Source organism: Phocoena phocoena, chromosome 16 (assembly GCF_963924675.1).
Source record: "Phocoena phocoena chromosome 16, mPhoPho1.1, whole genome shotgun sequence".
NCBI classification, from domain to species: Eukaryota; Metazoa; Chordata; class Mammalia; order Artiodactyla; family Phocoenidae; genus Phocoena; species Phocoena phocoena.
Genome location: NC_089234.1, coordinates 71,177,281 through 71,189,914, shown reverse-complemented (window position 1 = coordinate 71,189,914; position 12,634 = coordinate 71,177,281). Strand labels below are relative to the sequence as shown.

General features: G+C 40.4%; 1 protein-coding gene across 1 annotated transcript in view; it reads right to left on the bottom strand.

Moving 5' to 3' along the window:
• LOC136136057 (ankyrin-3-like) overlaps positions 1-12,365 on the bottom strand; it is an 89,241-nt gene extending 76,876 nt beyond the window's left edge. The window contains 3 exon segments of the mRNA XM_065893928.1: positions 5,553-5,655; positions 10,760-10,883; positions 12,350-12,365. Coding sequence (XP_065750000.1) covers positions 5,553-5,655; positions 10,760-10,883; positions 12,350-12,365 — 243 coding nt within the window.
• Positions 12,366-12,634: the final 269 nt, after the last annotated feature.

The following is a 12,634-nucleotide window of genomic DNA, read 5'->3' as shown; positions in this document are numbered from 1 at the left end:
ACTAACCGAATCTCAAGGTTGAACTGTACTTTGAGATTCTAGAAGACTTTCTACATTGCCCTTGATAGGTGGTTGTTCAGGCCAGGTTTGACCACCACCAAGAACAGGCACATTGGTGAGGACGGAAGCCCAAATTAAACTGGCTTAGGACACCCCAGGGGTGGGGGCAGGTTGAGATTAGTGTACTGGCTTATATAGTGGGAAAGTCTGGGGGGTGCAACTTCAGGCATGGCTGCATCCAGCCGCGGCTCAAAAGATGGTAGGAATGCTTCGTCTTCACGCTCCATCCCCAGGAGCTTTGGGTTTACATCACCTTTACACCTTAGCAACCCGAAGGCTAGACAAAATCTCATTAGGCTGGCTGAGATTTTATATCTCACCTCAATGTAATCATTATAACCCAGGACAAGGAATCCTCTGAATGGCCAGGTTTGAGGCCCATCCTTGGAGAAGAGGTGAGGGAGGGATTCAGCCCCTTCTAAACTACACTGACTGAGAAGAGAGTGGGTGTAGGGGTTTGAGCATCAGATCCTGTCACTGCCACCTAAAGAAGGTGGGATGGGTGTCTGCAGGTGAAAACCCATGTCCCTAAGCGATTTCCGCTCGTCTCCCATCTTTGAGTAACTGCCAGAAATGATACTGAATTAAATGTTTCTGCCCACAGTACACATCCCGATGACTTGTGGGGTCACTCAAGGGAAGTGTAATTAACTGGGTAGCCTGCACAGTATCTTCAGAGCCCTAGTACACCTTCTACTCCAGATCTATGTAAAGGCCAACTATTTCCACTCCTTTAATTTTCTCCATAATTTTCATAACTTGCTGCTGAATATAAGCTGTAACTGTTGTCAGTTCCTTTTAAAGCACGTTCAATAAGAACTTAGAAACAAGCATAATGAAGAACATGTGTCTAAATATAATCTTTCATGCTAAAGAAAGGGATACAGAGGATGGCACCGCCCCATGGTAAGAATACTAACAAGCCTGAGATCCTGGAGGGCAGAGTGTGAAGTTCTCCGCTGGCTCCCTTCTCACACTGAATCATGCACATAGAGAGTGGAGTGGTGTGAAAATATACATGTATAACTGAGTCACGCTGCTGTACAGAAGACATTAACACAGCGTTGTAAAGCAACTATACTTCAATAAAATTCTTTTAAAAAAGGAGGCAAAGAGGAGGCAACCTAGAGCCATATGGCCAGTGATTATCTGCCACTTACCAGCTGTGTCCCCTGGGGTGAGTTACTTCAGCTGTCTGTACCTCAGTTTCTTCATCTTTTTAATGGAGCAGAGAAATGATCTCATAGGGGTTTTTGTGCAACGTAAATGAGTTCATTCTAAACTATTCAGTACTAATTCCAAAACACTTAGAATAGTGCCTGGCACATAGTAGGAGCTGTTTTCAGCACCATCACCACAAGCATCACCACCTTATCTCCCGATGCCATGGCATCTAATGAACAGTACTCCATTTATGTCATGGGGGCTGGCTGACCTGGATCACAACACGGCAATTACAAGAGCCATACCAGACAGTTGCTTTCAATAGTTATGTCAGAAGAAATGAAAGAACCTGTCTATTATACTCATCCTCGACAACCAGGCTTCAGCTGAGAGTAAACCCTGTTCTTTATTACCTCCTATTGGGAAAGGAATGTTTCTTAGAGCAACAGATGTTACTCTAAGACATCCTGACACACACAAATCTCAGCTTATAAAACAAATACGTTAGACTGACCAATATACAAAAAGAACCCAGCCACAGTTGCTTTCAGGCAGTGGTTCCTAACTAAAGGTGCCTCCCAGTATCATCTGTGGAATTCTGAAAAACACATGTGCCCAAGAGCCCAGCCAGGGAGACTCCAATTCGGTGCACATCTTAATCTCCAAAGAGCCACTTGGTGATTCCAATGTGTGCCCTCAACTAAGAACTCTGACTAGGAATCAGGGGCTTTCAACTCTGGGTGCATTTAAAAATTGCATGACAAGGCCCCCAGCGCCCCGGAATGAGGAACTGAACAATCCTGACCTTAAAGGTTCTCCGGGTGATTCTTGGGAGCAATTGGGGCTGAGTGTTACTGCCTTAAATAATAAAACGTTCTGACAAATGCCAGACATGATTTATCTACATACACATTTTCAGAAGCATATTTACAGGCGATTCTTGATTACAAGGTAAAGGGAAGGTAAAGGGAAACAGAGTTCATGGATAATCCAATATCACAGTACAAACATGTCAACTCTTAATATCCATGGGGGAATTAAGTAGTTTACAAACTAATCATGACTAAGGCCTAGCAAGGAACGGGGATGGGCTTCCTTCTCTCAGCCTCACTCCCCAGCTCTGGCCTCCACACTTCTGGCCTCCACACCGGCCTTCAAACCAGCACAGGTTCTTAGGAACATGGGGGTGGCAGGCCTAACCACCCTGGACCTCAACTGTACTTTAACAGTGGTTAATGTGCAAACGGATTAATCAGCGGCAGAATAATAAAGAGGCAACTATGCTTTGTATGGGTGAACGCTACTCTTGTTAAAAAAAAAAACAAAACTCACGCTAAGTTAATTTTTATTCATTTTTCACCTTTTCTTGTCAAAGCAACTTTAACTGGGCAATGACAAGGCAGTTTTAAATCGGACAGTAAGTCATATATCATTGCTAAATTTAGGAATTCTAAATATTTCAGATTTCTTGCATGCTTTCAGACAAAATCAATACTGTGGACAAACTCCATTTTGAAATTTGTCCATGCAGATTTTGAGACATGATAGACATCAACTAATAATTTTTTGTCACTTAATTCTAACATAAAGTGTTTAAATGCACTTCTGAAGTAAATGCTTCTCATGAGTCATGCCCAGTGTAACTAGACTCTTCCCTCTTAAAGCCTCTCTTTTGAGGAATTAGCCTTTTCTCTCTCTTCTATGATAAATGAGATATGGGATGAAATAAGTTAATACACCTCTTTCACAATCTGTTTTCCCCTTTCCTCCAAGTTTTAATTTTAATTTAATTTAATTTAATTTAATACAAAATTAAAAAGTTGAAAAAGCTGTATATGGAATATTCATATACACTCAGCCTAGATTTAACAATTAACATTTGGCCATATTTGATTTTTGTCTCTCACTCCATGCATACACTTTTGGCTGAACCATCTGAAAATAAACAGCTGACAAAGATTACTTCATTCCTGAAAAATTCAGCATGCATACCCCTGGAAGAGAGATATTCCCTGTATACCTTCAATACTATTATCACTGTTCGGAAAATGAACAATAATTTCCTAACAGTATAGCTTGTACATTTTCAAATGCCCCCAACTGTCCCTAAAATGTCTTTATGATATTCATATCTTTTTTTCCAAGTCTCCAGTGAATTTATCATGGAGTCATGTGATGTGCTCATTAAACGTGCTCGTTCCATGAGAAATGCCTGTCAGACCACGGATTCTCTGTGGCCATTACAGAAAGCAGCTTCCTGCTTCTGCAGTTATCAACTTAAGATTTATCTGTAAAGCTTTCAAGGTGTCCTAAGCTCTCCTTTCTTCTGACTGGCCTACAGAGGGTTTGTGATGTCCACAGAGGCATTTTTGAAATCGGAGCAGGAACAAACTATACAAAAGAACATCAGCTTTACCTCAAACGTTCTCTCTAGCCTTCATTTCTTTTCACGAATCCTTCATTCTGAGTAAATGTTGCCCCGCCATTCTACCTGAGTAAGTAGGTCTCGGCGGTAGCTGACAGGTCATGGTGTGAGAACACTCAGAAGCCTGTTTGTAACCTTGTAGCATCGCAAGCATTTATATTTTACTTTAAGGTTGATGTGCAGAAATTGAGAGGCTGTGTGACTATGGTGGTAAACGTGGTGGAGATGGCGGTGCAGGTGATGGTGGCAGTGGAGGTGAGGTCACGGTGATAATGGTGGTGGCGGCCTCCATTTCAGGCCCTTGGCCCCCCAAACAAGTATATATTCAGAAATATAAACCATAATTAGGGTCAACTGACAATTTGCTACTCCATTACAATAATAGCAAAATGTTCAAGGAATCTCCTTTTACTTGCAAGTTTGTAAGTTTTGTGGGGTTCCCTTAGAGCACAGAGAATTTCACGTATTTCTACACTTTTAAGTGTTAGCAATATATCCACTAACATTTCATTTCAGTTGGGAACATAAGGAGATCAGGATTATCCAACTAGGATAATGACCACAGCCAACTAAGCAGAGCGTTCTTCAGAAAATCTCAACCAATACCCGGGCAACACTTTACACCCAAGAACTTAGCTTCATCATTTGAGATAAGTGCTTTCTCCGGTGTTAACGCCCATTTAAACCATGGCATGTACCTATAATCATTCTACAGAGGGTGTTTTTTTGACCAAACACTGAAGAGTCACTGCAGTCAGCTCTGTAAGACCTGCTTGCTGAGAATGTTCCAGAGTGTATAAAGCATTAACATACGTATCGTAGGTCCCTATGAAGTACAACGTACATCTGTGTGTCTGGAAGTCGGCGTCTCCAGACAGATGGGAACCCTCAAGGTGTGACGACCCGCGGCTTGACCTCTAACTTGGTGATGATAAGTGTTCATCACTTATTCATCTGCCCCAATTTACCTTCATTATGTAGTGAATCAATAAGTCCAGCATCATTTCACCATTTACATTGTTTAAATATTACAGGCCACCTTCAAAATTAGTTTTATGGTCCAGTTGCATCCATCACCAGCTCCTGACTGTGCACAGTTAACAGCAGGTATTGTGTGAATCTAGAATAATGACCCATCCTGAGCCCCTACGCAGCAGGACTCTGTTACTGAGTCTTCCTGTAATAAACCAGTATCTATTCAACCACAGCTAACGGAAAGAAGAAATTGCATAAACACCAAATGAACCTAGCAGAGGTTCTAGTAGAAAGCAAAATGCTGGCACGCCTTGAGAAGGCCCATCCCAGGCAGCTTTGAAGCGAAGGGACCAAAAACATGACCAATCTAATCTTTAACTTGCTAAAAACAATTTCAGCAAATTCCAACATGCATACATAGTCTGTTGAGCGAAACCTAACCTTCATGTGGATAATGTCAGCAACTTTAGCTACCAATTATTATTACCTCTCTTTCATTTACTTATTTATTTTATTTATTTATTTTTGGCCTCGCTGCACGGCTTGTGGGATCTTAGTTCCCTGGCCAGGGGTTGAACCTGGGCCCTCAGCAGTGAGAGCGCGGAGTCCTAACCACTGGACCCCCAGGGAATTCCCTTAACTGTCTCTTTTAAAAACTGCAAGATCTGGCCAAGAAATGAGAAAGGTATCCATGCCTTTCCTAGAACTTTTCTAAGTTCCTCTTTGTGGGATGAGATTGATATGCAGAAGAGAGGGATATTTCGATTTATGGTACAATGGATTTTTTCTTTAACTGGCAGTACAGGAAGACTTACAAATGCAAAACCAAACATGCAGAAACAGAGTTTTTGTCATGCGACAGAGAACGTGATTCCATCATACAAATGAAAGTTTAACGACGGAAGAAGATTTGACAAAGAACGCATACCTGCTCTTTGGACGGCACCAGGAGTTCTTCAATCGTCATGCTGTCCCGCGCGAAGGAGCTTCTGTTCAAGGTGTAAGACCTATCCGAACTGAAGGAGCGGAGGCTGTTGTAGTTACAGTTAACCATTCAAGAGTGGGAGATGACGATGAGATGGATAAAAGAACGTTAATGCATGCAACTTTAAGAACAGGCAAGATGGCCAAAAACATCAACCAAAGTCGTTCTTGAAAAGACATCATCAAAAATAAAATCCCTTAGACTTTAGGAAATTTCTTAAGCTTAGACAACCTCACGATCAGGTTTTGTTTAAAATTAGGCGAGTTGGTGTCCAATCTTTGAGAAGGTGAAATGTGTGAAAACTTGGATATTTCACTATGACAGTCAAACCAACATGACTCCAGATGACTGCAGATAATTTGATAACTAGAGAGATTTTTCTTGGTTAAGACCTTCTTTTAGAGTCTCCTCCCTTTCTGGTCCGTATCTGTCTATCTTGCACTACTGAATGGAATTATGGTGCTGTAAATGTATCTGTTAATAAGGCTTTGGGAACTAGATGTGGATTTAACCTATCGAGAGCTCTGGTTTATAGTGGCTTGTCATGGAAAACATGAAGAGGGAAGGAGGGTTATGAATACACCTTACATTATCTTCATTGCCATCTCTCTGGCCTGGAAAAATTCAAATTCCATGTATGGTTATCTTGTCTTTCCTTACTGTATGCTTTTTTTCTTTGCTTCTTCTCTTCTCCTTTCTAGCCTCTCTCAAATCCTCTACACAGCCTTTGAATTTCCCAGAATGCATGACTCCTGACGTCCTGAAGTGCCCCTCACCACCTTGACCTCTAAACTAAATACCAAGAGGGCTGGGGGGATGGGCAAAATGGGTGAAGGTGGTCAAAACGTATAAACTTCCAGTTATAAAATGTGAATACTTCACATTTAGTTACTTGCTTATTTTCATTTTCTCAAATCACATTTTATTTTATATGACTTCCAGTTATAAGTCCTGAGGATTTAATGTACAGCATGCTGACCATCATTTATAATACTGTTTTGTATGTTTGAAAGTTGCTAAGAGAGATTTTTCTTTTTTGGCCGTGCCATGCAGCATGTGGGATCTTAGTTCCCCGACCAGGGATCGAACCCGTGGCCCCTGCAGTGGAAGTGCAGAGTCTCAACCATGGTACCGCCAGGGAATTCCCGAGAGTAAATCTTAAAAGTTCTCATCATAATAAAAAAAAAAAGTGTAATTATGAATGGTGATGAATGTTAACTAGACTTACTGTGATAACAGTTTTGCAATATATATATATATATATATTGAATCATTATGTTATATACCTGAAACTAACATAATGTTATCTGTCAATTATATCTCAATTAAAAAAAAAGAGACCAATAGAGTCAGGGATGCTGGTAACCCTGCATATATCCACAAAGGGCACACAGGCAGGCTGGAATGGCAGCTCATCTGAGCCTTGGCAGAACCCCTGTGATCCTTCAGGAACAAAGAGGATGGAGGCTGGTGAGCTGCTCCGAGGCCATCTTCCACTCACCTCCCTACCAGGTAGGCTGTCGTGAGGTAGCTTTTCACTGCCTCCCATTTTGAAAGAGGTCTGAGGCTTCCTGCCATGCCCTCCTTGGAAGAGAGCTGTCTGGAATTGGCTCCTTAGCAATGGGGCAGCCCACAGCTAGCGTGGTAGACATACAGCCCCTTTGGTTTTGGTGTCATCCTTTCTGGTGTGGAAGACAAGGGCCACAGGAAGTTAGCCTCGCCTAGGAAGTAATCAACTGTCTGAATTTAAACGTGGCTGCTCGAATCTTCACCAGCCGAATCTGGCAGACTTTGGCCTGGCCATGCCTTTGTCTGTGCTTGACAGGGGAAAGAGCAAAGGAGAGGCAACTAAGGAGTGATTCTGTGCTTGCACAAAATGATTTCTTCCCCCACTGCCTACATTAAAGGCATATATGGATATATTTTAGAGACACCAAAGAGTATCCAAAAGTGGGGATTTTTATATCAAGATACAGAGGCCCCCAAATGACAGACATAATTCTAAGTGTCTACACAAATGGCTAGGTACATGCTTCTAGGATGAGAGCCTTACTTTCTCCAAAATAACCATCATTCTACAGAGTCATTATTTGATGTATTCAGCAAATACTTACTAAGTGACTATTATGAGAGGGACACGATATCAGAAAATGGATATAGAAGCAAAAAAAAAAAGCATTATCCCTGCATAGAGCTTACTCAGTAAGCCACGTGACTCTGAGCTCTTGCACCGTTGGGCCTCCAGTGCCCAATCATATATGACCCATCACTCTTTTTTTTTTTTCCTATTTTTGTTGCAAACTTTTGTTCCTCCTGTTTCTAGCCCCATCCCTTCTCTCAGATGCAGTATAAGCTTCCTAAAAGCAGGAATTCTCTTTCTACTTTCTAACTCAACACCATCCAACAGAACTTTCTTTTCCAACAGAATGATGGACACGTACTCAATCTGCTCTGTCCAATACACTGAGCACCTGAAGTGCGGCTAGTGTGGCAGAAGAGCTGCATTTAATTTTATTTAATTTTAATTCATTTTAATTTAAATAATCCTATGTGCCTGGCAGCTAGACCATTAGACAGTGCAACTTCCACGTACTTATAGCAAGACTCCATTTTGCCCCCGTGATGTGATTTGAGAGGCACAGGAAGTTCCACACTCTGCATTCATTTCTTCAAATTTTGGTTCCCATGGCACATGGTAATATTGGTGGTACGTGAGAACAGTTTTTTTATTGTATATGTGAACAAACACAAGTTTTTTTTTAATGATGACACATTCATTTTAACTTTAGTTTTTAAACATATCTAAGATGTGCTTTTTATTTTTTTTAAAAACATCCTTTCTTTCTTTTAACTTACGTAGGAGTGCCAACGAAAGAACAGAGCCTAGAATTGGGAGCTACCAATGGAAAAGTCTAAAGATGTCCTCATTTTACATAATGTCACTTGACATAATTCCTACTCCTTACTAATTTACATTAGGCAGATGGAGCCGATTAACGGCATCAAGCTGCACTCTGAATCCTTGAGAGATTATTTGCATGGGGGTCCGGAAGGCATTAGGTTGTTTTTCACTGAGGTCAACGGTATTATTTGCAGCCATCAGTATACCCTAAGTGTTAAACAGGGGAAATGTTAGAAAAACACATGCTTCAGGTTTCTGAAGTTATACTGAAGTACCTAGCACAGCTCAGAACAGAACCCAGCAAACAAACAGCCCTTCCAATCAAGACTTTTCCTTTAAACCCAGTGCAATTTCTCCAGTTACTTCATGCACTATACAGCTGCGTTAAGAGAAATAAATTCCTCACGTATTCAGTCAACTTTGCGTAAGTAAACGTTACTTGTCATACATTTAGTTACTTGCTTATTCTCTCAAATCACAAAACCGATTTTCTAAAGCTGAGCAGAGAGATAAAAAAGAAAAAGCACATGGTAGCACAGCATAGCACAGCACGATGCTGGAGAAAATAAAGATGAGAAAATGAGTCAAGGAAGAGCAGAGAAACACTGTCAAGGTGCCGTATTTTCTTACCTGATCTTGGGACTATTTTTAAGTATTTTTAGAAAAAACAGAAGAAGTAGAAAGCAAAAAAATCAGACAGGGAAAAAAGAAAAAAAAATGTTATGGTCGAATGAGTTACACATTTAATGTATCCCTTTTTAAATGTTACACTCAGAATATTATACTTGGTAACAGTTTAACAGTACTTTAAGAAACATATCGGCTTTATAGATAATTTGCCTCTGAGCATAACATCAGTTGCCAATGTAAAAAAATGAGTTACATATAATAGCAACAAATAAGAATGGTGCAATCCAAACTAGAAGTACGGAAGCCTCAGACATGTCTTGTGGAAAATTTATAAGAGACAATATACTGGTTTCAACTCTCACTGGAGGTCAGCTGCTACAATTCCCTATATACAAATGATTGAGTCATGAAATGTAGCTTTTATATATTACCTGAGGAAGAGAATCAGCTAGTTATTGGATTACAAAAGCTCTTAAATCTCTAAATAGACTTTTCCCTTGAGGTCCCTTAAGATTCTGAAATATTTTCAGTTGTAACTTGTTATCTGTGATTACCTGAAATAAGACATGTTTTTAAAAACTTATTTTCCCCTTCTTATTAATGACACCTGCTACAATAAGATTTTAAGGCCTTTTATAAATATATATATAAAGCCAAAATTCTAATAAGTTACATGAGGCTCCAAATTCTATTAAACAAAAAAAGATTAACTCAAAGAAAAATCAATTCAGTGTCTAAACTGGCCACATCAACGGACACTGAGAATAAACTCCCAGGTTTACTTTGAGGGAAATGCCCTTTACTATTAGACAATGAAACTTTTAACAACAGATCCTTAAACTATAGGAAAATGTCCCCGGGGCGCTAGCTTAGAAGGTTTAATTATTAGCTTAAACTAACTTGACTGTCAGCAAACATGCTGTTAACCCAACCAGGGAAAAGAAGTCTCCAAATTCTGGACAAGGTTCTGTTTCTTTCAACCAGTGTCAGGCTGGAGCCAAAGCTTTCCACATACAAAAGCTGTAGCTTCAGTTTTCAGAGCTGAATTTGCTACCATTCTACCTGTAACTTTTGGTTAAGTCACTGTTTCACTCTTAACATGTCCCTTCTAAACAAAGTAATGGCATACTTTTCAAAGAGATAGTTGACAGACAATTCCAATAAACAATACGTAATTTTTTCCCAAGAATGCTCTTTTTTAAGTCTCAATCATAAATTGTTCTTTCAGTCACGGAGAGAGAACAGTGAACAATCAACACAATATTTCTTACTTATTGGAAAAGAGGATCTTTCTTTCACTATGGAACAAAACTTAATTTTAAAACATGTGACCTAGATTGGTTCTCTCCGTTTTGCCAGTGAGCTCTTTTGCTATTATGCTTGAAGCACTACTGCCACGTGGGGAAAAAAAGAACAAACGATTAACACATTCAATTGCATAAAATTAAGGACTGAAAACCACAAAAGAAGACAGCAGAGCATGTGTACATTTCACCAAATTCACAGCCTTATCCAAAGAGCAAACTTGGGGATAATGTGAAAAATGAAAATGATTTCGGTTTATGACACATCATGGTTGTTTTAAATTAACTGTGAGAAAAGAGCAACGATAAAATACCTGGCAGAGCGGGCCCCCAGACTAAAGCCCATGTAGCCCTCTGCGGGCAGAGAATCATCGCCCAATTCCTTAAGGTCTTGCGGCCCAAGATACTTGTCCGTGTCGCCTGTCATTGCATCTTCACCTGCGGATGCACAAAGCAAGCCCAAATCAGAAGCTTCCCTTTTGAAAATGTGTCTGTTGGGGAGAAAACTGTTCCTCCGGTCATTGGCCAATCACCCATTTTTCTCATGTTCATTTCCCCTCATCCCCCCCGGATAATATTTGAAACTGCCATTAGAAGGAAAAAGTATAGGTAGAGGTTAGTTCATCATTTCAATAGTGAATTTATTGTGACCACCTAGAGGGGTGGGATACGGAGGGTGGGAGGGAGACGCAAGAGGGAGGCGATATAGGGATATATGTATATGAATAGCTGATTCACTTTGTTATAAAGCAGAAACTAACACACCATTGTAAAGCAATTATACTCCAATAAAGATGTTAAAAAAAAAATAGTGAATTTAAGCAGCAGAAAGAGCTCCTGGCATTAGGTACCAATTTTAAACCGTTTCTGTATCTCCTTCCTCCCTGTCTCAAGCCCCAGCTGACTAGAAAGGTTGACCTCTTCTGTCAGCTAGAGTTTTCCTGGCCCAACCATGATGAGGGCAGCTTGTTTGAATGGACCTGGATTGCAAAATAAGAGGCATCTCTTCATTACTGTTCTGCAAATTGTATGTGGGAAGGGAACCGACTTTATTTTAAATGTTCTTCTCACACCCAGGATTTCAATTTGGAGTTTATGTAAAAAACTAGCAAGTTATTTAATCTGGAACTACAACTGCTCAACTGGGGAACCTTGAAACACATCCATTTTGAACTGTTTCGAAATCTATCAAATTAACAACTCAGTCCAGCTGCCCCAGTGCTTGAACCCTGCTTGGAAAGCAGCTCTACCTTCAATAGAGATCAATGGGGGCTTCAGTAGTTGTAAAGAAGGATGATATAAATTGCTCTTGAACCATCTATGCAAAGAGTTAATTCCATAAAGTACTTTTACTAGCTACACACGTACAACATGACCTCACACAGGAATAAACCACATTCCAGGGGTGACAGGGCAGGTTTTCCAGATGGCTTTTGCCCTCTGGGATATTTCCCATCCTTCTCAAAATGCAGCACGGGCTGTGGAAAAGTTCCTTTCACAAACAGGCAAACCCTATCTCCTTTTTCTGACTCTTGTTCTACTGGATACAAGCTTGGCTGGCCGAGCCGGATTTCAGAGGAGTACATGTTATGTTTTCTCAAAGGTAAGCGATTTCACCCACTCCAGCTCTATTTTCCAGTCCTTCATTCAGCACTGTTTATAATTTCCATTCATTTAAACTCGGGAAACCACAAGAGCTCAGCTTTTAAGCTACCAATCAAGTCTAAAAATCCAATAGCAACTACTGTTTTCGCAAGTGTAAAAACCAAACAGATCAACTTTCCATAGCTACCCGGTACCGAGAGATTATTTTCAGTAACTATTTACAGCTGGGCTATTTGCACACTCACTACATAGGAAACAAAAACAGCACACACCAAGTACGACTTAAAGAAAGATCTTACTCTGTGGCAAAGCCATTTCCACCGGGCTGGGCTGATCAAATGTTTTCCTGATGTTTCCAGGAATCCCTGAAGCAGTGATTTAGACTCTACCTCCAAATCAGCCCAAACCAATCCCTGGGTTGGATCCACTGTCTTCACCACTTCCTCCAAGTTCCTCTCAGCATCTTCGCCTCCTCGCCAGCAACTGAAGAATTACACATCTTTTCCTGCCCATCAGTGTTCAAAGATTTTCAATCTTTTAGATGAAAAAAAAAAAAAAAAAAAACCAAACCCCAAATCTGGCTA